The sequence below is a fragment of the Ostrea edulis genome, chromosome 8 (genome assembly GCF_947568905.1).
Source record: "Ostrea edulis chromosome 8, xbOstEdul1.1, whole genome shotgun sequence".
Lineage (NCBI taxonomy): Eukaryota > Metazoa > Mollusca > Bivalvia > Ostreida > Ostreidae > Ostrea > Ostrea edulis.
The window spans coordinates 72,993,080-73,016,456 of NC_079171.1; the positions used below are offsets into that span (position 1 = coordinate 72,993,080).

At 33.7% G+C, this 23,377-nt stretch overlaps 1 protein-coding gene across 1 annotated transcript in view; it reads left to right on the forward strand.

Annotated features, from left to right (window-relative positions):
* Positions 1 to 22,713, forward strand: part of LOC130049293 (leucine-rich repeat-containing protein 70-like) — a 1,034,056-nt gene extending 1,011,343 nt beyond the window's left edge. Inside the window, exon 6 of the mRNA XM_056146708.1 lies at positions 22,135 to 22,713. Within this exon, the coding sequence (XP_056002683.1) occupies positions 22,135 to 22,210 (76 nt within the window). The 3' untranslated portion in view covers positions 22,211 to 22,713. The remainder of the gene's footprint in view (positions 1 to 22,134) is intronic.
* Positions 22,714 to 23,377: the final 664 nt, after the last annotated feature.

Genomic DNA, 23,377 nt, shown 5'->3' on the forward strand with positions numbered 1-23,377 from the left:
CATTGTGAATTTTATGTGATAGGGGGGCAAGACGGATGGAGAATAACGAAACATTAGTTTTTGTTTACTATAGCCGCTGCATTTTCCATTCAAAGTGACATTTCTTCGAAGGTTTTATTTTACCATCGTTTTGACATTCAACACGATGTTAATGATACAATTATTAGTGTTTTAAGGCACTGTGATTTATGTGACGCCCTACAGAGTATGTGATGCATGCTACTGTGCAGGTACCGAGGTATACTGCTGGCGGCGGTGGTTAAAAAAATCCGACAGACATCCCAAAGACAATAAAACATCTACAAGTATATTTATTCTGCATATATAATGGGCAAGCAACACTCTTGTAATGGATTATACATACACCATCACTACTTAATGCGGTTTTAAAACGGGTGGATATAAAGCTGCAGTCCACACAAAGAAAAAAAATTGTGAAACTGAACAGTAAACAATATCGTTATTTCTATACATAATTCATGAATAAGATAGGGTAAACGCGGCTTCCGACAACACGAGGGACAGGGTTGCATGCTTGGAAGAGTAAACATCCCATATTGACCAGTGACACATGTCTAGTAATGGGTACAATTACGTTGTCGGTCCCCGGAAGTGTATGGAATGCGCATGTCACGCGACCCATATCCTGGTTGCTATGTAAACGGTATCACTACTGTAAGATGAGTCATTTTGCAATCCGAATGCTCCAAAACCAAATTATTTACCAATCACGAATACCCATGTCTTAAATCATAATGTATCGGTTAGGCAAAAGCATTCGATAGGAGTGTTTCTGGTTATGAGTTAAAAGTGAACAACACGCCTCGTCGAGAGGTAGGTAGATATGTGGCTTTCATGTTTATAATAATTTAACCACTGTTGATGAAAACTGAGGATGTAGTCAGCTGTAGAAATTATTAAAATACATGAAATAAGCATCACTACTCATATTTGCAACGGCATGACGACACGAGCTGATTTTCCGAGATCAGGAGGTTAAATTTTGAATAGTTTTCACGACTCCCGATTGTTAAGGTCAATATCAGCTCAATCATTTAAGCAGTAGAACGATTTTGACCACTCTAGGGGCGATTTGTGCATGTTGAAATTACAGTATTCTGCTATTTGTTATTTTGGTGTTTGTATTTTGTCATCCAAACGGGTGAGGTAACGCTTTATGGGATATGTTACGATTTAATAGATTGGTTATAATTAAGGGGAACAGTCGTTATTGACCTTGACAATCGAGAGTCGTGAGGACTATTCAAAATTCAACCTCCTATTTCATAAACGGAAACACTCCAGACAAATGTTCTTGCATAGATGTTACACGTATGATTTAGGGTATGGGTAGCTGTGCAAATACAGCCAGGCATATTCAGAATAAGACAAACTTGTATCAAACAGTTAATTATACTATCCAAAGAATAACTTATTTTCACAATATCTTTAAATTCCGTTGACATATTTGTTTACATTGAACACATGCTGAACTGAGAAAGTCATAAATATTAACTCTGTGCAGAATATGAGCGTGTAGAATTTACAACAGATGATATTTTGATAAATCATGGACCATTGTTTACTGATCGCATTCAAAACTCCAGTAAAGTATTATTCTGAACATGACACAAATGTCCAAAAATTCAAATTTGGGGTCAGAAACACTTCTTTTTCAAATAAAAACGTCTTTCGACGTACTGTTTTAGCACTTTTTTATGGTGACCGGCAACATGAATTCGTTCCCTTGAAATATATATCTCAAATAGGAAACGGGCTAATTCCTTGTCAAAATTAGTATGTAAAGAACGGTTAAACAATTTGTATGGAACACATCAGACAGCATTCTACCCAAAGTCTCTACCTCAGTGTTAAAATATATCAGATCTGAAAGCAAAATACAATATCAATATTTACGTTCACAAAAGACACTTGTAGATTATTTCAACATGGGTATACGCGGAATGAAAGGTTCAAGTAACTTGTGTAATCCAAGAAGCTAGTGATGTATCCATCACAAGCTGACCGTTTTATTTCTCTGTATGTTATCCTATCGTTATGTATTTCAGAACCCACAATATATGTAACAGTTGTCTCAACAACGTAACTTTCATATGTTATTGATTTGTGGGAATTTAAAATAAAGTCATTCTTACAAGGCTTGCTGGTGAACTGTTAGTCCCCGAGGGTCTCTACAGCCCAGTAGCTAAGTACTTCGTTACTAGCTTGAAAATACGGATGTATATTTAATTGCTGTTATAAAATTTAGAAATTCATTTCAAAATTAAGGATTATCTCCCTCATGCATAGCTCTTATCCTTGGACGAATTTGGCTCCACTTGTTTGGCACGCTGTTTTTGGCTATATTTAGATATAAAACTTCATAGTTATCTCGGATTTCCAACATTTCGGTTGAGCATCACTGAAGAGACATTATTTGTCGAAATGCGCTACTGGTGCATCAAAATTGCTACCGTATAAGTTTTACATTTACTCTTTGAGCACTAAACCAATCGAATTAAACTATGTTTACTAGACCTGATCTTATATTCACTAACCCTGACAAACTATCAATAGATCTATTGACAAACGTTACGTTTGAACTAAAACGTATTTCATCATAGACATAGTCTCATAATTGATGTTTTCATTCCAAAACATGCTATTTTTCGGAATCTCTAGATTATACCCGACTCGGACAATATGCAGTCCATTAAGAATACGATGACCTCGATCATTTAATTTCTTTATATTTCATCAATCTGTTTTGTTTCTTCCATACGTGTTCTTCTCTTCTCTTGGGACATCTTTCTCTGCGGACAAAAATCCGTATTTAAATAGAAAAAAACCCAGCTATCAGACGTAATTTATTAATTTCATCAAATTCCCTTGCATTAAATAGAAATAAACTGTGTTGAATTAAAAGGAGTTCAATTTTACCTTCCATATATCTAAACCAGACAAAAGTTTACACACTTTTTGACATTAATTAACAACGATTATTTGTCGTAAACATCACTTCCGACTGCGACTTATTGATTACAACTAAGAATACATAATGTGTCATCACGCGTTTTACATCTGTTCACAAATACCTTCCACTTATCCTCTTGTTAAGAACAAAATGCCTAGTGAAACAATATGAATTTGAATTCATTTTTTTTAAAAACACGACCAGTCAGATTAGTACGCAGCTCAGCTAAGGCTATCCGAAAAAAAAACACAATGCTGTTATAAATGTACATCTGTGCACTTCGCACCATTTGACGTCAAAATGTAAAAGTACGTCACAGCGTACATGTTCTGAAAGCTGTATCGCGGGGAAAGTGTCATAATATTTTGTCGTTATTTACTATTGTTATCAAGTTATAAGCTGTATACGTGAAAACATTTCTTGTCGAATGATTATATATATTATTCCTTTATGATATAAAATAATTCTCCATTTTTAATATATAGTATGCACGAAGGTGATATTTATATTATATTGTGACCTTGAAATCGCCCCCAATCTGAATGACTGATATGTTTAAACATTTCATCATGTACATAAATAATCTTATACTACATGTTCTTCGCACACTGATTTTGACTACAGCTGATTTTCTTGATATGATCAAGATATAGGGCTCACGGTGAGTGTGACCGGTTGGCAGAGAATGCTTACTCCTCGTAAGCACCTGGTCTCCTATAACGAACAAGAGATATATCCCATATCCCCTGTAAGCAATACAAAATAGAAAGTTCGGCATACACGGGACCCTGGGTGTACAGGGGGTGAGATGAGGTGTGTAAGAGGAGTAAGGATACCCTATATATGTAAATATATAAATAATAAAGTATTGTGACATCCTATTTTGACTTTGCAATAAAGATAGAAACCTTGAGCAATGAAGATATGTACACTAATATTCGATATAAGTTACCTATATTTCTATCAGTTTTTTAACTTTTCTTTTAATCTCACAAACCTCTAATCGAAGTGAACGTATTTTCCCATATTTTGACTTACGGGGGTTTGGAGGAAGATAAACCAAATATACAACATACTTATATAATATGCTTATACATCAACATCCCTCGTCATTGACATTCCCAGTATTGTATTTCAGCAGAGTTTGATATTTCCCTGCATTTCCAAATATATTCCCGTTATTGTATACAGGCATTTTAATTACAAGCCAACTTTATGAAGTCTAGATATAGACCTATATATACATAAACCACCTACATACTTTTATATTCGTATTCTTTTAACTATAGGGCTTGTCATAACTGGTGATGCTGATATTATTTCGAATAAAGACCCAAACTAACTTATTTTGATAGGTAATCAATTAAACAACACCGCTCTTTCAATTGGAAAACAATTGCATGCGTACTATGAATTCGGTTAAACATTATGCTCAGGCTATTGGTTAAATATGAAAGGGGAGAACTTTCATGGAAATGAAATAGGTTGATAAAACGTATCAAAGGAATATCTAAATAAGATTTTAGACGTAGGGGATCAAAAGTTGTTGCCATCTCTTCGTCTGTGTTTACTAAATTAGAAGTGATAACAATCGTATAGATTAAATGAGAAAAATGTTTTAGTTCCAGCTAAACAAAATGTTGATAGGGCTCGTTATTACAACTAGATTTTAAACTAACTTGCCATTGATTTCACATCTGATAATCCTATTTACACCCCCTTACCCTTTCAAAACACGAGTTTCTTAAAACCATGATTCGGTTTTAAATATATTTCATAACCAAGAGAATGCAACTAATTGAAACAATAGAGGTACCTTACCTATGCTTTGCTCGCCAACTTCACAGACTTTTACAAAAGTACATTGCTGGATCCAGTGTATCTTTGATCAAACCCTTATCTTTGCTCCTCACGAAATTATTAGGAGCTGTGGTAGAATAAGTTGAAACCTGTTGTGCTACAACCTACAACAGAAGTAGATTAAATGAAGTGTGGATCCTAAATTATTCTGAAGAACTTTCAGTGAATTAGAAATCACAAAAATAATTTATAGTCAACAACATAACCGCCTATGATTTTTCAAGGCCTCGTAGACACTTAATTACTAGACTTGTTTGCCATCATGAACAGTTGCTTCTTCAACAAAAAATAGCACATTGAAATATATGCATCAAGTGATCAGTCTTTCAAAAATGACTTTGTCCAACACTACTTTGATTGTACACACGCGTACTCAGATGTTGATATGAGAAAATAAGCTGGAGTCCCTCATTGACAATGTCTTTGTAGTATTTGGTATTCAGGGCTTTCAACATTTTCTTGTATTTTCCACGATGGGAATTGTGCTCCTTTATTACGTTGATATTCTGAAGAGAAAAAATATTCAATTAATTAACTCGTACATGGAATATGTATGTTATTGTAGTCGTAATCTTGTCATTTAAATATATCTACGACGTTTTATTTATAAACATTTGTTATTTTCATTTATATTTCGATTCTATAAATCCCAGTGAACTCCACTATTGGGACACTGTTAAATATTTCAATTAATATAACTGTTGATGGTAATTAAAATGCCACTCATCATTATCACAAACGGGAAAAAAATGTTTCCCCATCGTGAATTTCCTATATTTATGTACCAACATTCCACCATCCCCTGCATAAAGTGTTCATTTATGAATTTATGAAGTTAACAAACATGGATCAGTTTCATAACTGTATACATTGCGTATAATCTGTTTTTATCTTTTATTTAATGCAATATCAACAAATATATTAATCATCCATCAACACTATTTCTTTACATCAATACATTAATGAATTTGTAAGTTTATGCTAAAGAAGGGAACTATTTTGATATCAATTATATTTTGATTTTAAATGTATTTCAAAGGGTTTACAATAAAGTTTACAATAGTAGATTGAATTGTCAAGTCATGCAAAGCTATTGTTTACCACATGAAAGGTTACCTTTGTTTACCTGTAAAGCACACTACCACATACACCAAAAGTCTGCCTCCAGGTAAACAAATTATGAAGGAGCCGTCTTCCTCCAAACCGGGCCTCTCATATACACACTTTCTTAAATATATTTTCAATACACATTTTTGAATACAATTGTTCTACAATGTATCTATATGTATTTAAAGCCTGTTACACTGAGACATATAAATTCTCACTGTTACAAGAGGTTTCATTTAGTCTACAATTCATTAGATCTTCACCTCATATTTATAAATCTGCAGTGCAATGAAAGAAATAAAAATGTTAAGAGCATCTGATAGATTTGTTTCATTATAAAATCCTATGACAATATGTTTTCAAGATATTTCAATATTTAATACATTGTTAATCCTTTTCCATATTCTTTTAGACGTTCTGCCGGCATATATAAGGTGTTATATGTTTTTAATTTCACCACAGTTTTCACAATATTTTTGTATATTTGGATTCCATTTGCTAACATTCAAATTATTATTCAAAATTTTATATAACAATTGATAGTTAAACTCTGATATTTGGGGGTTTTTTGAAAAAAAATCGACTTTTAGTAGATAAATTGTCTTCCATCAATATTTTGAAATATTAAACCTTTCTGTTCAAATGTTTCTGTGATTGGCTTAATGAATTTGTTATCAACTAATATGTCATATAAGAAAAATCATTTAATATTCAATATATTAACAAAGCTATATCCTTTAAATAATACATGTATGAAAGGTGAAGATAACGAACAGTGGTCAACCCTATAAATCCTACAAGCAATAGAAAATAGATAGTTAGGCAAACACGGACCCCTGGACACACCGGTAGTGGGATCATGTGCCTAGGAGGAGTAAGCATCCCCTATCGACCGGTTGATTTAATATTAATACAGGAAGTTGTTTTTGCAGTGAAATATACCTGTAAAGCGGTTGAACATTTTTTTTTAAATATAGTATTCACAGATAATACTGTTTCTATGAGAGATTAAATCTTGATACTATTTTAAATATCTAAATACACCATTATTATCATATAAGTCTTTGGTGTATATAAGTCCTGACTTGACCCGATTATGAAAATAAATTGGATGATTTTTGACCTGAAAAGGGTATTTTTTTCCAAATTGGTAAAAATAATGATTCGTCTGAAGTAGTCATAGAGATATATTTATCTGGTGTGTCCAGGGGTCCGTGTTTGCCCAACTATCTATTTTGTATTGCTTGTAGGAGTTATGAGATTGATCACTGTTCGTTATCTTCACCTTGCATTTAATCATTGTGGTTTTGTTAAAAACGCAAATTACTTCTTAATAGAACAACGTCAGAAATGTAATATATTTATATTCTTTCACATTTCTTAAGTTTGTTTTAATTGTATATCTCAGCGATAAATTTTCTTTTTGAAAAAAGCAGCCGCAATGGCCGAGGGGTTAGAGCGATTGCCCCAGATGCGGAAGGGCGGGGTTCGAATCCCGGTCGCGACATACCTAAGTCGTTAAAACAGGTAGTGACAGTTCCATCACCAAACATTCGACATCAGGTGTGAATGTCACGGGTCGTCGGAGATGACCTTAAAAACGGATGACCCATCTCACAGTAGGTGTGGCAAGCTAAAGAACCTTCACTACGCAATGACCGTAAGCGCCGAGCATAGGCCTAAATTTTAGCCCTTCACCGGTCTTGGTGACGTGTCCATATGAATGTAAAATTTTCGAGGGAGATCTCAAGCAAGAAACAATCAATCATTTTTGTTTTGAAAAATATGTTCAAGAAATGTTAAGAGACTGGATTTAGTACTTAGCAGACGTGTAATCCAAAAAGCTTTTAATGAGAAAACCTTGGATTCAACACCAAAAATACTGATTCCATCTTTTAATTTCTTTCCAATAAGTGGATTTGTATTGATTCTTTCCCCTTTATTATATAGAAAATTAAATATTTTACTGTTCATTTCCTTAAAAAATTCCTCAGGCGGATTGAGAATTATCGACGCATTGCATTGTAATTTAGAAATAATGAGATTATTGATTATTTCTTGTTTGCCAAAAATTGTCAAATTTCATTTTTCCCCAGTTATCGAGCATGCTAATAATTTGGTAGATTGTTCCTATCCGATTGTTTTGGGACACAATATGTTGTTATATCCTATAAATATACCCAATGTTTTAACTGGATTATTTGTTATAATTAGAGTTTCAATCATTTCACGTGTGTTTTTAAAGAATCTAGCAATGTACATTCTGATTTATTTAGATTAAGCTTTAGACCTGCGAATCCAGATAATTGTTTTAATGTTTTAATTGCTTACTTTACTTATTGCACATCCTTTAAGGGGTTTGTGGAATCATGTACATGTTGTGTATTTTTGTTATCTCTTTGTTAATTCCAATTTCAAAACCATGTATTGTGTCAGAAAATCTAATTCTTGTAGCTAGCATACCTGTTGTGATGATGAACAGTGATGGTGATATTGGACATCATTGACGAATACATCTAGTCATTCTACAAGTTTTATATATGTAACCGTTATTCTTTACTCGAAATACAACTTTATCGTAAACTGTTGTAATCCAGTTGCTAAAAATTGTTCCAAAATTTAAAGCTTTTAAAGTTTCAATCAAAACACTTTATTCTACGGTATCAAAGGCTTTTTAAAAATCTAAAAATAATAAATCGTCATCTTCGTTCTGAACTTAACATAAATCAAAATATCTTGAATTTATCGAAAATTATTCCCTAAATAGCTGTCTTTAATAAATGCTGATTGGTCTATATTTATAAATTTTTATATGACTGTTTGTAAACGTTTAACCAAAAGAAATGCTCGAATTTTATAATCGCAATTTGTTAGACTAATTCGTCTATAATTTCTAATATTTGACTTTTTATCTTTTTTTTGATAAATAATACTTATTATTGACAGCCTTTGCGATTTTGGGAGCTCTTTACTTTCAGCAGCTTTCATCAAAGAACTGAAAAAAATAATGCCTTATATCATTCAAGAAAAGGTTGTAAAGTTTAACTGGTATAGCATCTGTACCTTGAGATTTATTGTTTTTCATATTTTTATTCCGTCTTTGCATTCGGATAAAGTTTAGAGACCCTCGCATATATTTTTTTAACATTCTTTAGTTTATTTTCAATATTTGTTTCTCCGATGTAATTCTTGATTCTACGCTTCCCTTATCCGAAGAATACATATATTCATTAATATGGACAGGGGATCCTTACTCCTAATAAACACCTGGTCTCACATTTGGTGTGTCCAGAGATCCGTGTTTGCCCAACTATCTACTTTGTATTGCTTATAGGAGTTATGAGATTGATCACTGTTCGTTATGATCGCCTATGTGGTCCGAAAAATGATTTTAAGCAAGACAGAACAAAGCTTATGATACGTAGGAACATTGATCTGCATAAAAACCTACATATGAGGATGTGGTTGATAACGTCAACCTTCCACTAGACAAGTGTGCAGTAGTTTTCATCATATCACTGACAGTGGTAGGTCATTGGGTAAAACGTCCACATGGTAAACCAACATATTTTGAGCCCAAGATCCATGAATCACCCACCATAACAAGTGAGAGTCACGTATTTTAGTAACTTGTTTTAAAACAGATCTTCGATGTTGTGGTGGGTTCTGACACGTTTAATAATCACCAATGAGACGGCTATGAACGTTAAACGTTAACATAAATATATGACGAAACGAAACATAGGTTCTTAAAGATTCTTCTTAGGACGCTCCTATATTTACCTCCTCGATTTAAAATCCGATGCCACCAATTATGAATACGTAGAGGTAGCATGAAAGTAGAAAAAAAACTTCGGAAATCAGGTTCATCACATGCAGTGGTGATGCTTGAATGTGGCCAATCACATTGTTTGGTTCTGATATATACCAAAGTTGTTTAGAAAACATTTGTGAAAGTTGCAATAAACTCTATTCACTGGATACATATTACGTATAATTTATTTAATTTATAAACCAAAATGCGTTTTATTGACTATTGAAAGACGAAGATAACGAACCGTGATCAATCTCATAAAGCCTATAAGGCATACAAAATAGAACCCCTGTACCACTAGCAATACCAGGGAACAGGTACCTAGGAGGAGTTAGTACCCCCTGTCGACATATAACACCCGGCGTGAACCCTATATCCTGATCAGGTAAACGGAATTATCCGTAGTCATAATCAGTGTGTAAAGAACTGTCTAAAAATTGGTATGAAACACGTCAGAGAGCATTTGACCTAATTATAGGTTGTATTTGGGAACTAGATCATCATAACGAACACATAATTTGCTGATTCTAAATGTGATTGTTGGAACCCCTGTTCCATCAGCTTGTTTGTCAGTAGCCTGCTTCGATTTAAAAACCTGACAACACGCAGAAGAACATCTTGGGTATCGAATCATGTGACTGCACCTTTGTAAATTATAAGCATGACTATTGCTGGAAGTGTCTGTAAAATAATGTAATCATGTTTCCAAGGTCATTTGTTAAGAAGTAGAGTAGTGATTATGAATCACACCATCCGTTATCGAAAATAATTTAAAGAAAGTATAGCATTTATACAGTTACTGCTATTAACTGTTATCCGCTGTCAAAATCAGTGTGCCAAGAACGGCTTAACAATCGGTATGACACACGACAGATAGCATTTGGCCCAATGGTAGGCTGAATTGACGAACTAGATCGTTATACTGACCATTTAATTTGCGAATTGCTGACTTCAATGGATACTGTTGAAATCACTGTATCATCAACTTGTTTGTCAGTAGCCTGAACCAATCTAAAAACTGACCATACGAAAAACAAGTTCTTGCGTATCGAACCAGTTGAGATAGCTGAACATTATATGCAGGTGAGAGTTGAATACTACTGGATACATATGGGAGTTGTTGATGGAGAAGCTAATTCCGTAAATCCCAAAAATAGAATGCAAAATTGACCATTGGGCAAAGACAGACTTTTGAAGACGATGTCAAGTTGTGGGTGATTAAGCATAGTCTTTCCGCACCAGGAGCTATATTCAGCACATACAATGCCTATTCTTCATTTAACAAACTCCTCTCGCAATATATTGCTTCGCCCAGCAAAATAAATCCGCGATAGTATATCTTCGTTTTGACTAAAGTCATGCTTAAGCAACTGCGCTGTGAATTGCCATGTTTTCAGCAGAATGATTGTTTGGAACGTGTAACTGACCGCAATTCTGAGTATAAACTACAAATCAAACGCTGTTATGGTATATGTTGTTTCGTTATGTTAAATTCCTGTAGCATTTTAAAAATTCCAAATGACATATTAGATCACATGTATGGTATCTGAGTACAAAATCAATCTTCCCATTCCATGCTATTGTGTTTGTACCTCCATCCATGCATTTTACTTTTTTTTTCAAAACCACGTTTCCCAAGCATTTGTATACATTGTATAGGGTAATATATATCTAAATAAAGTATAATAAGGGTCAGCATTTTATTCATTCCCTGCATATTCAAAATTAATTCCAATAATTAACGAACAAAATAATTCCTAGTTGATATCAAATAGAATCAGTCGTTATGTAAACCGAGAAAGGAAACGTCATCTCCAGTGTTCAGAAGTAAACGTTACATCAATTATACACCATCAATAGTAGTATATAGCAAGTAGAATCAATTCAGATCTAAATGCAGTAAATATAAATATATCAAGTATGTAGTTCATGACATAAAATATAGTATTCTAAATAGCTATATGTTATCGCAAATAGAATCAATCCTATTCGATGAAGAGGTGAAGAAAATCAAAAGTGATAAATATATTAAATTATTTAATTATTACTAAATTAAGAGTTGGACAAATACGTCATTCGACATACCAAGGTTGTAATCAATCGCCAAAAGGGAAGTACTGCATCCCTTATCGATATGTCACACATTATCTTCACCTTTCACATGGAAAATTGAATTCCTATGAAAAGCAAGATCAAACTAAATGTACAGCAAACACAATAAGTCATAGCGTATAGTACACAAAATCAATCTTAGTGTTTACCAAGTGAAATCAGTCTTAGTGCATGGCAAAAAAAAAATTTAGTAAAGAAAAATTCTTAGAAATTAACAAATATATTCAATTTTATTATCGCTTGATTCCCTATTGTTTAACGTCCCTCTTGAGAATATTCCACTCATATGGAGACGTCACCATTACTGGTGAAGGGCTGCAAAATGTAGGCCTATGCTCGGCACTTATGGTCTTTAAGCAGGGATGGATCTTTATCGTGCAAAACCTGCTGTGATACGAGGACCACCCTCATTTAGTCACCTTTTACGACAGGCAAGTGATATTGGGGACCTACGCTAACTCGGGTCGTCGATGAATTTAATATAATCGTTATTGTTATTATCATGTTGTTATTGTGATAAGTCAATATTAACAAATTATTAGCATTCATACCTCAGTTAACTCTTGTTAACACCTTTCAACATTAACCGTAACTTCAGAAGTCTGCACGGGTCTCCTAATTTTACAACTTGACAACTTGAAATGTATTGCCAAAATAAGAATAATGTTGGTTTCCCCAGTTTCGATCTAAAGTAAGGAACTAGGTGACGAAGTCACGATTACAATGAGTATTTACATTGCATATAGTGTAGCATAGATACAATTTGTAACGTGTAAAGGTCACCCAGTCAAGTGCTGATTTCGCTCGTTGTTACTTTACTTGCATGATCAGGGGAGAGACCCAACAGCATCTTTCGAAAAGATAGCTCATTATCGAGGCAGTATAAGTATCATGATACAGTTCGCTACACACACCCCTGCTCGGGAAGCTTTGCCCAGATGCTTAGTGTGAGTCCTTTCTGAGTCTTTGGCACCTGCTTAGTAACGACACTCGCTGTTCCCGTTGACAACAGTCGTCGTTCCCTGACGTCCTTATCCAAAGATTCGAAGATACTCTAACTCAAGAAGGCCTCCTAGCAAACACCAACATTTGATATAAATTTAACCTTTGTATTCTTCCCCGCCTCTGTTATTTGTAACTGTGTTAAAGCTATGTTTCGTCCCTACATTGCATTATTGTTATCCATGATACTGTCCTTGAGTTCGCAAAAAAAAAGTTAGTTACCTGTGGCTAGTCTGCTCTTCTGTAAGGATAACCTCTATTTTTAATCGTTTTGTCTCGCATTCTCCACCTCCCTTTGTTGTTGGACGTCCCCATTTTCCAGATGAGGCATGCAATTTTGAAAGATGAAAATATGATTAGTATGCATGTCTTCCTTTTCAGTCTCCATGGCTTCATATTGATGAGATATCTTGTTGAGCTTCTCTGTCATCCCTGAACTTTAGTTTTCTTGAACGTCCACAGAGGCCCTGGAGTATTTGTTTTTCATTTGCGTGAGCTGTGCTTGTCAGTAAGTCTCTTTTCCCCCAACCTTCCTGTGAATTTGGTTATTTAACTCTTGATAACGTTTTGTTCTGAAATCCACATATCCCAGCAGTCATTATACAGTTGTCTCTAACAAAGCCTTAATTTCTCCATTAGCTCCCAATCCTCCTAACAGTGTTTCACCAGCTCTATTAATTTCTCTCACGTCTCATCTGTCTGTCTTGAGCTTCATTATATTCACGATTTATTGCCGTGAAGTATACTACTTTTTTACGTCTTTGTTTCAATAGTGAATTATCCTCTTTCAAAGATGAAACGTTCTGCTGCTGTTCTACACACAATACCCTAACTTCTCGATATTCACTGATTTTTGGTTTTTCTTTTCCTTCACAGATCTTCGCTAATCTAATATAAGTTTTTCTTCCCCGTTTTCATGCATCAAACATAATTGGGCTTGAGTAGATTATTCTCACACATGACTTTTTGATATTTTAAATGTTCCGTATTCCCTTTTTGCAGCATTTATTCCATAATATCATATCTATTGCATTCTTCACTGATGATTTTTTTTTCCTTTGTGACGACATCGTATGAGATACTCTGGTCAGCTGTTCATCTACGAATATTGGTTATACTTTGTTCAGCAGTGAATGTTTTTTGATGAAAATTTCAGAATATATTCTTGATATTGTCTTCTCATGTTCTGCAGCTGAGTTCCACAGGTTCCTATCAAGGTAATTACGTAATCGCTGTTTCATGGAAGAATGAAATTGAGAAATATTTAGCCTCACATCTGGACTAAGTTGAGGCGCAAATGTAAGTGAACCATCCTTCAAGCAAAAAGATAACTCCTATGTTTCTCTACAAAATCTCTTTGAAATCATGTTTGATTGAATCCACAATTTTTTTTAGATTGTGTTGTTTTTTTACCATTGAAAATTGGCATACTTTGTGTGGGCTCATTAAGATTAGGAGTTTCATGATTCTCTTGAAATTGGTTCGTATTGTTGCACAAATTGTGTCCAATGTATTCATTTCAATATTCAAATATCCGCACATTGTCACTGGATATATGGTAATGAGAGTTTATATTGCTATCATTCACCTGATAAGAAAATTATGATTAATTCATTGGTTGTCTTAATATGTAGCTGCCAGGTATAGTTTCTTCCGAGTTTTTGTTATAGCCATCATTGTGATTATGCATTTAATATTTGACATCGCATTTGCCACAGAAACATATCACTGGGTCAAATGCTGTCTGACGTTTTTCATACCGAGATCTTTCTTGACACACTGATTTTGACTATGGATAACTCCGTTTACCTGATCAAGATGCAGGGCTCACGGTGGGTGTGACCGGTCGACGGTGAATGTTTAATCCTCCTAGGCACATGACCCTACCTCTAGTATATCCAGGGATCCATGTTTACCCAACTCTCTATTTTGCATTGCTTATACGAGTTATGGTATTGATTACTTTTATTTCCCTCTCCTAATTAAGATTAATCATTGGAGAGAATAACATACTTTTTCACCTATTCATTATGTTTACACTTCATTAACAGCTAAGAAGAAAAAAAACGCTGTCGTCAATTGTTACGAATTTATTTGATAAAGAACAAGTTTAAAAATTAACATATCAATTTAATTAAATATTATTACAATAAATAAATAATTTCAAACTGTTACTGTCCTTGACTCAGTTTTATCTTCTTCACACCTGTCAACGTTAACCGTGACTTCAGAAATCTTCACGAGCTCTTATTTTTACAACTCGACAACTAATTACTGACAAGTAACTCTGATCACTAAGTCAAACTGCTAACGACATTCTGTATTTATACGTAACAGATGCTTATGAAGACCCGGATGTAAATAAGTAGATATCTAAGTCACCATTACAATGAGTATCTATATGTTTTTAAAGCAACACATATATACGAAAGTATATCAATAAATCAAGACAAACACAGAAACATTCGTTACTTTTCAAGCTGTGCCACATTCTCAACATAATCACGGTTATTTCTAATTATAAACAACAAGATCGGGATCGAGATATCCATGACATCGTCCGAATTCCTGTAATGTTGAGGGGATAAAAAGCAGTATGTAAAAATTTCCCGATGTATGTCAAGTATAAACGATGAGGCATATGTTTTATAATAATAAAGTGACAATATAACGTAGTAAATGATACTACTGTAGTAGGGATTTGTATAGAGACAAACCTGCACAAAACACAAAAATCAACCAAATCTGCCTTTTCTCTATAAATAAATAGACGTTACATAAAAATTTATAACAAATATACAGTAAACAAAATTAGTCTTAGTGTATGTTAAACAAAATAAATATCAATGTGTAGTAAACATAATCAATTGTAATAGATTGTAAACAAAATAAATCCTAGTGTAAAATAAAAAATATATATATATTCTAGTGTATAGTACAAAATCAACCCCAGTTTAAAGTAAACAGAATCAAACACTACTGTGAAGTAGATAAAACCAATCCTGAGGTATACTAACCAAAATCAATCTTAGTGTGTAGTAAACATAACAAATCCAATATATAGTAAAAAAAAACAATGCTAGTGTAAAGTAAACAAAATTAAACCGTGCAGTAAACACAATTAATCATAGTGTATACTAAACTAATGCATCTGTACAGATTGTACAGCAAACAAACAATAGTACATAGCAAACGTAATCAAACCTAGTGCATGTCATATCAAATAAATCCTTGTGTACGGTAAACGAAATTAACCCTAGTGTGTAGTAACGGAAATGAATCCCAGAGTGTTGCAAACATAATCAACTTTAGTGTATAGTAAACAAAATCAATCCTAATGCATCGTAAACAAATCGACACTGGTATATAGCAAACAGATTAAAATATAGTGTGTGGATAACGATATGAATATTGATGATCATATTGAATCCAAGTTGTCAATGTCGACGGAGTTAATGTTAAATGATGTTGAAGAACAACACCGGTTAACAATAATTGATACAGTAATTAGAGTGGGTATTATCTTTATTGAAATGGACAATACCTTCGAGGGTGTTTTTATACTTGCTAGGCATCTATTGGGATATTACGTCCTTCAATTTTATTCCCAAAATGCAATACGGCAGTTTTCGTATGTGCATATATTAGATTTTTATTCTGTCGAAAGTGTTCAAAGAGTTCGTACATTTAAAACACAGATCGCAAATCATAGTTTATGCTAAGGTATGTGGTGGAATCTAATGTATTCATTGTATTGTGCATGCTTATAATATCATAATAATAGTCGTAAAACGTTACAATATATTTATTTTAATTCAGGTTGTTGAAACTTCGCTATACTGTTATTAAAATCAATTGATTGGCCAGTAACCTCTCTAACAATTGAGATGTTAGACTGTCGATAACATCTCTATCCAATTAGATACACAGATATGAAGCAGATAAAGAGGACTAAGTGGTATCGACTATGCTATATCGACTCCGAATTATTGATAGATAAACTGTCTTTAATATAGCTAATGTTGAGTTAAATGTAACATCAGATTTGTTTTGTAATCACGTGACCAAATTTCATTAAACTACAATCACAGTAGTGTTATGTGCAAACAGAAGAAACTATGTTATCCAACTAAGGGAGCTGTATCGAATCATATTCAGCAAGCAACTTATCTAATTATCGTATTAAGCATGACTTACTACGTACAGAAGAGTGTATGATGTGTTATTTTGTTTTGGTGTATCTTTTTTACGAAATTCTAATATTGACATTATATTTATTTTCTAATTCTGACAAGGACTCGGCTTCGATATTATCCTAGATATCATCAATTAATGATATACCTAACAAATGATGAATTCATGCATTGTAGTGACAAAAACAATTAATGTAACACAACCAGTTGTGTTAATTGAGTTAACAATACAAGGGATATGTACATTTCAAAGGTAACGTGATCATATATTAAAAGTTTGCTGAATACTTAGCTATTATAGCTAATAATCAAATAATCATGCATACATGTAAGGTCACGTACTTGAGAGCCCTCAATAACGTTAATACTTACTATGATACATTAACTCATATCAAGAGACACACACGCCGTCTTAAAATTATGTTCGAAAGACTTTAGACTCTCAATTGGCTTTCCACAAGCTGGAATATAAAAGACAGGTACCAACTTTCAGTGTCGTAAGATAGATGATTGAACACGTTTGTTTCATAAATACGCCATTCGCATCAAAATGTTGCAGGGAATTGTTATTGTAAATGTAAAATGTTACTGACCATCTACACATACACACATAAGAGTCTCGTCAAAAGAAACCGTATCCTACAGTTCTGATTTCATACATTCTCGCAAGTCAATAAAAATAATGGTTCAAAATATATCTAAAATTTTCAGTATGTCAACAATGACACATAAACGCCGTCTTAACGTTATATTCGAAAGATCTTGAACTCTCAATTGTTATACCACAAGCTGGTGAATGAAATCTAGTTACCAACTTTCAGCATCGTAATATTGAGGATCGAATACGATTTCTATGAGTACGTCATTGGCATCAAAATAATGCATGGTATCGTAATGTAAATATAAAATGTTACTTTCCATAATGCAGGTAAAAGTCTTCTCACTAGAAACCGTGTCTCACATTTTTGATTTCATATATCTTTTGCAAGTCAATAAAAATATTGATTCAAAATATATCCACGATTTTTACAAAGCATTACATCCATGGCTTCATTTTTTTTATTGTGATAGAGGAAATCCAGATAGAATGGACTCGAGGTTTTATTCCATATACTTTAATCCAGGTGTGTGTAGATTGCTGTAAATAAATTGGCGTTCTTTGAAAAGATACAGTATTTATCTATCGATTCATTCAAACACCTTACATCTCTAAAGGCAAAAACCTAAAAGTACAGATGCACAATGAAATATCACAAAAATGTAGGAATTCAATATCCAAATACCCATTCAAGTCAAAATAGTTTCCAAAATATTTCAGGCATTGAATTCCTGACATGCGAAATCATTGCATTATTGGTCAGTCATAATTCACACGAAAGATAAGCAGTTTGATAGTGGACAAAATTAACAATTCCTTACAACTTGTCATTGGGGTATATGTTGTCTGGTGCGCTGAAACGAACCGTTAGGCACTTCTTTGCAAGCTTATTTTCATGTCGGATCAACCCTCTTATCTGGTTAAGGGAAAGAGTTCGCACAGGGTGTGACCGGTCGACATAATATGCTTACTCCTCTTATCACTTGACCCTACCCTTGGTGTGTTCGAGAGTCCGTCTTTCCAAACTCTAATTTTGGTATTCCTGAAATCAGTTATGAGATCTAGCAATATCGTTACTTTACGTTTCAATTGCACAACTCAAACATGCGTAACGCCGACTGTTATCGACCTTAACCTCCGAAAATAAAAGTTAAGATGTGCTCACTCTTAATCGAACACGGACTACAAATTCTAGATAGTGCAGTCACTGTTTGACCGGTCGACAGGGGGTGTTTACTCCCCCTAGGCATCTGTTCCCATCGCTGGTATATCCAGGACTCCGTGTTTCCCCAACTCTCTATTTTGTATTGTTTATAGGGGTCACGAGATTGATCATTGTTCGTTATCTTCGTCTTCCATTGTAAATATGCAATCCAAATAAGTACAATTTGAAAATCAAAGAAGCCAGTCCATGAAGAATAGAAGTATTTTTTACCACATGTATGCATGGGCCAAAGCTACAGTTGGGAAGAACGGGATTCAGTCTTAGATCACATGGTAACCCTAAAGCTTCCAAATCGGTACACATGTACCTTTGACAAACATTGGCATTACAAACTCAAAATGTCTTTCATTCGGAAATCCCATCAGCAATGCTATGTAATGCTGAAAAACAGACGTGACTGTTCAATGTAACGAGCTTGAACAACATACATGAGTGAATGTCCGGAAAATTACTAATGTCAAATGTCAGCATTCTGCAAGTTCTATGGTCGGTATAGCGATCTAGTATGACAATACAAACTATCATTAAGTCAATTGCTATGTATGTGCTAAGGTAAACTAGTAATACAATTTACAATTTGCCTGTTGAAAGGTACCCCCCCCCCCAACGAATCATATATATCACTGTTCGTTATCTGCACCTTGCATATATCACATTTTCATGAAACCATGGGGTATAGCCTATTTGATTTCAATAATCTGATTATCTACAAAACAGTGTCACCTCATTATGGGAATAATTAGAGGGGTAGTTCTGAATCGTGTCACTTGTTATTGAAAACATTTCAACAGACATTTATTAATAATATATACAATGTTGACATCATTCAATATCATTAACAAAGTAATGTAATGCGAAATCCATCGTCCTTGTACATACTACTTTTCTGTTCTCTCAAACTTATTTATAATTCCCAAAGTTCATAGCAAAAAATGTTTATCATAGTTTGTATTGTAAAGTCTACCCTGGGAATTGTTTAATTGTTTAAAGAATCTAGCGGATGACCCATAATGTAAATGAAATGTGTGAATATATCGAAAGGTGATCACTCTCATAAGTCCTATAAATAATAGAAAATTAAGAGTACGGGAAACAGGGACTCCCGAACACCTAATTATAGTTGTGGTGGGTTTGGGTATTTATGATGAGTAAGCACTCCCTTTCTCCAAATAACCTTTTCTTCATATCTACCCTTTTTATGAAACATATGCGAAAAAACGCCCAAACAGAATACTTTTATGATTATATAGTCACATCAATAACTCGACTTTGATAAATGTCAAAGTAAAGGTCGCAGCGTGTCTTTTTGTTTTCTTCTAATTTCACCAACTATTTTTGAAATACAGCCACAACGAATTGCAAACAAAGACAGTTGGATTAAAATCATATTCCTCACCATCAAGTCATCCAAACCGTTCCTTTGTTAAACACCACTTTGATTCCACGCACAATTATTGCGAAGTTGAAATTGAAATATGTTGAAGTCCTCATTGACCATAATTTCGTACTTTTTGTGATAAGGTCTTCTAATAGTCTGTTGAAATTTCCATGGTCACGAATTGTTTTCTTCCGTTGACTGATATTTTGTTACATTCCCATGAAGCAGAATCTATTAAAAGGCTTGGATGTGAGAAAAAAAAATATATTGCTGGGGCCTTCAATGCTAAATTTAAGTATGTCGACGACGTTGTATCTACCAACACTGATGTTTTTCATCCATATGTCGATTCGATATATCCCTGAAAACTCGAAATAAAAGACATCAGAGAGTCGTCAACTTATTTTTCATACTTAGATGATATTTTATTGAAAATATATATTAACGGTAAAGTAACAACTCAACATGATGATAAACAGGATGATTCCAGCTTCTCCCTCTTTAATTCCCATAATGATGTAGCAAAAATTCATTGCCTCCAGCATATGTGTGCTTATATCTCTAAAGATACTTGACATGCAAGAGCTTGTTCTGCGTATGATCATTTTCTTGGGATTTATACAACCCATCTGTGTTCGTTATTTTCTCCTTTCATTTTGAAATGAAAGAAGTTGATCAACTGAATTGGAACGGATAGGCTTCTGAGATATAAATTATATATCTTATTATTCGAGATATGTTTCATTTATCATGACCATATTGCAAGTAGAGATGGTAGTAGATGATTTATAAGCGGTCTACAACAATTCAGTCCAAGTAAAATGAAATATGCTAAAAATACGCATCAAAATGTTGTAGGATATGGTATTGTAAATGTAAAATGTTACTATCCCTACTGCAGGTAAAAATCTTCTCAAAAGAAACCGTGTCCTACATTTCTGATTTCAAATATATTTTGCAAGTCAATAACTATATTGATTCAAATTATATCCATGATTTTTACAAAGTATTAGATCCATGCTTTCGTGATTTTTTTAATGATAGAAGAAATCCAGATGGAATGGACTCGGACTTTTCTTCCATATACTTCAGCTCAGGTGGATGTAGATGATTTTAGATAAATTGGCGTTCTTTGAAAATATACAACGGTATCTATTTATCGAATCGTTCAAACACCTTACATCTCTTAGGGTGAAAACCTAAAAGTACAAATGCATAATTATACATCATAAAAACATCCATTCAATATCCAAATATTCATTCACATCAAAATAGTTTCCAAAATCTTTCAGGCATTGAGTTCGTGGCATGTGAAATCATTGCATTATTCGTCAATCATAAATCACACGACAGATAAGCAGTTTGATTGTAGACAACATCAACAATTGTTTACAACTTGTCATTGTTGTAAATGACGTCTGGAATGTTGAAATGAACTGTTCAGCACTTCTTTGCAAGCTTATTTTGATGTCGGATCAACCCGCTTATCTGATTAAGAGAAAGAGTGGACACCGGGTGTGACCAGTCGACATGATATGCTTATTCATTGAATAATGTGGTGGTGCCTTTCTGAATCGACATCATATATCTATCTTGAAAGTGCCTGCAAACAGCGTCATTATAGATTCAGCTCAATTTGTGAAGAAGTAGAGGAGTAGTTATGAATCTTAACACTCGTTGTCGAAAATAATTTAAAATATAATGATCGCATTTATTCAGTTAGATCATAGACATTACTGGACACTGACTGTGTACATTTCTTTCTGTTTCAGGAGGTTATATGGTAATCAAATAACAAATATAAATCGCATTTATTCAACAATATCAGATACATCAATGACATTAACTGTATACATGTCTTTCTCTTTAAGGGACCTGAGTTACAATCAAATAACAGAGATACCACAGGCAGCATTCTCCGATCTGGTGAAATTACGAATTCTGTGAGTGTATTTTAAATGTATTTTTGTAGACTAAAATAAAATAGGGGGCTAAATGGTAATCGAATAAGAGAGATACCCTCGACAGCGTTCTCCAGTCTGGTGAATTTACGAGAACGTTAAGTGTATTTTACTTTTTGAAAAAAAATAAATAAAGAAGGATGATCATCTGCAATAAATACACATCTTACAAACTACATCAATACATATTTAGATTTGTGAAATAAAACATATGATTCTCTATCACATACACGCACACTTGCACAGAAATCCTTCAGTTTCTATTAGAACGGTAGTTTGTTGTTATAATAATGTCCTTCTTAGGCATTCAATTATTCCTATGGGTTGTTTTAAATTGTTTAGATGATGTTAGAGTAAGTATATAATTACATTAGGAACTATATATTAATAATGATGATTTTGTATTTTAAGTCTGACACCATGAATATTTAACTTAATTGAATATAATAATTTGATATGAAATTTAATTTAATTGCTGTTAAAAAAAAATAGAAATTCATTTCAAAATTAAGGATTTTCTCCCTCACGCATAACTCTTACCCTTAAACAAATTTGACTCCACTGTTTTCGCACATTGTTTCTCCCAATAATAGTTCTAAAACTTCATTGTTATTTAGGATTTCAAACATTTCGGTTGAATATCAGTGAATAGACAGTATTTGTCGAAATGCGCATCTGGTGCATCAGAATTGGTATCGTATCAGTTTTACATTTACATGTGAGTGCACATTGATTTTATATAATCTTTTCTCTCAAATTTGTAAAGTACTTTAAATAACTGTTGACAGGGCGCTATCCATTGTTTTAGATTTCAATTACAATTACGATAACAACCAATCCTGTCAATTTAAATTTTCAGCTGTAGTCAGTTCATTTTAGCAACACTATCCACCGCATTGATGCCAAACAACATTTAGAAAAGTTACGGTATACGGCAGATTCCCATTTATTTATTTTCAATGTGGTTTAACGAGAATAGCGAGTCGGAAATATTTCTAACACAGACATTTGTATGCTCGAGGACAGTGTTACGGACTACGTTTATAGTTCAGAGACTAATGCAGATAGGATTGGGTCAGTTAATGTGACTTGATTTTTGAGTGAGTGTATTAAAATGTTCGCGCTCGGTGTGAAATTGTACACCTCTGTCAAG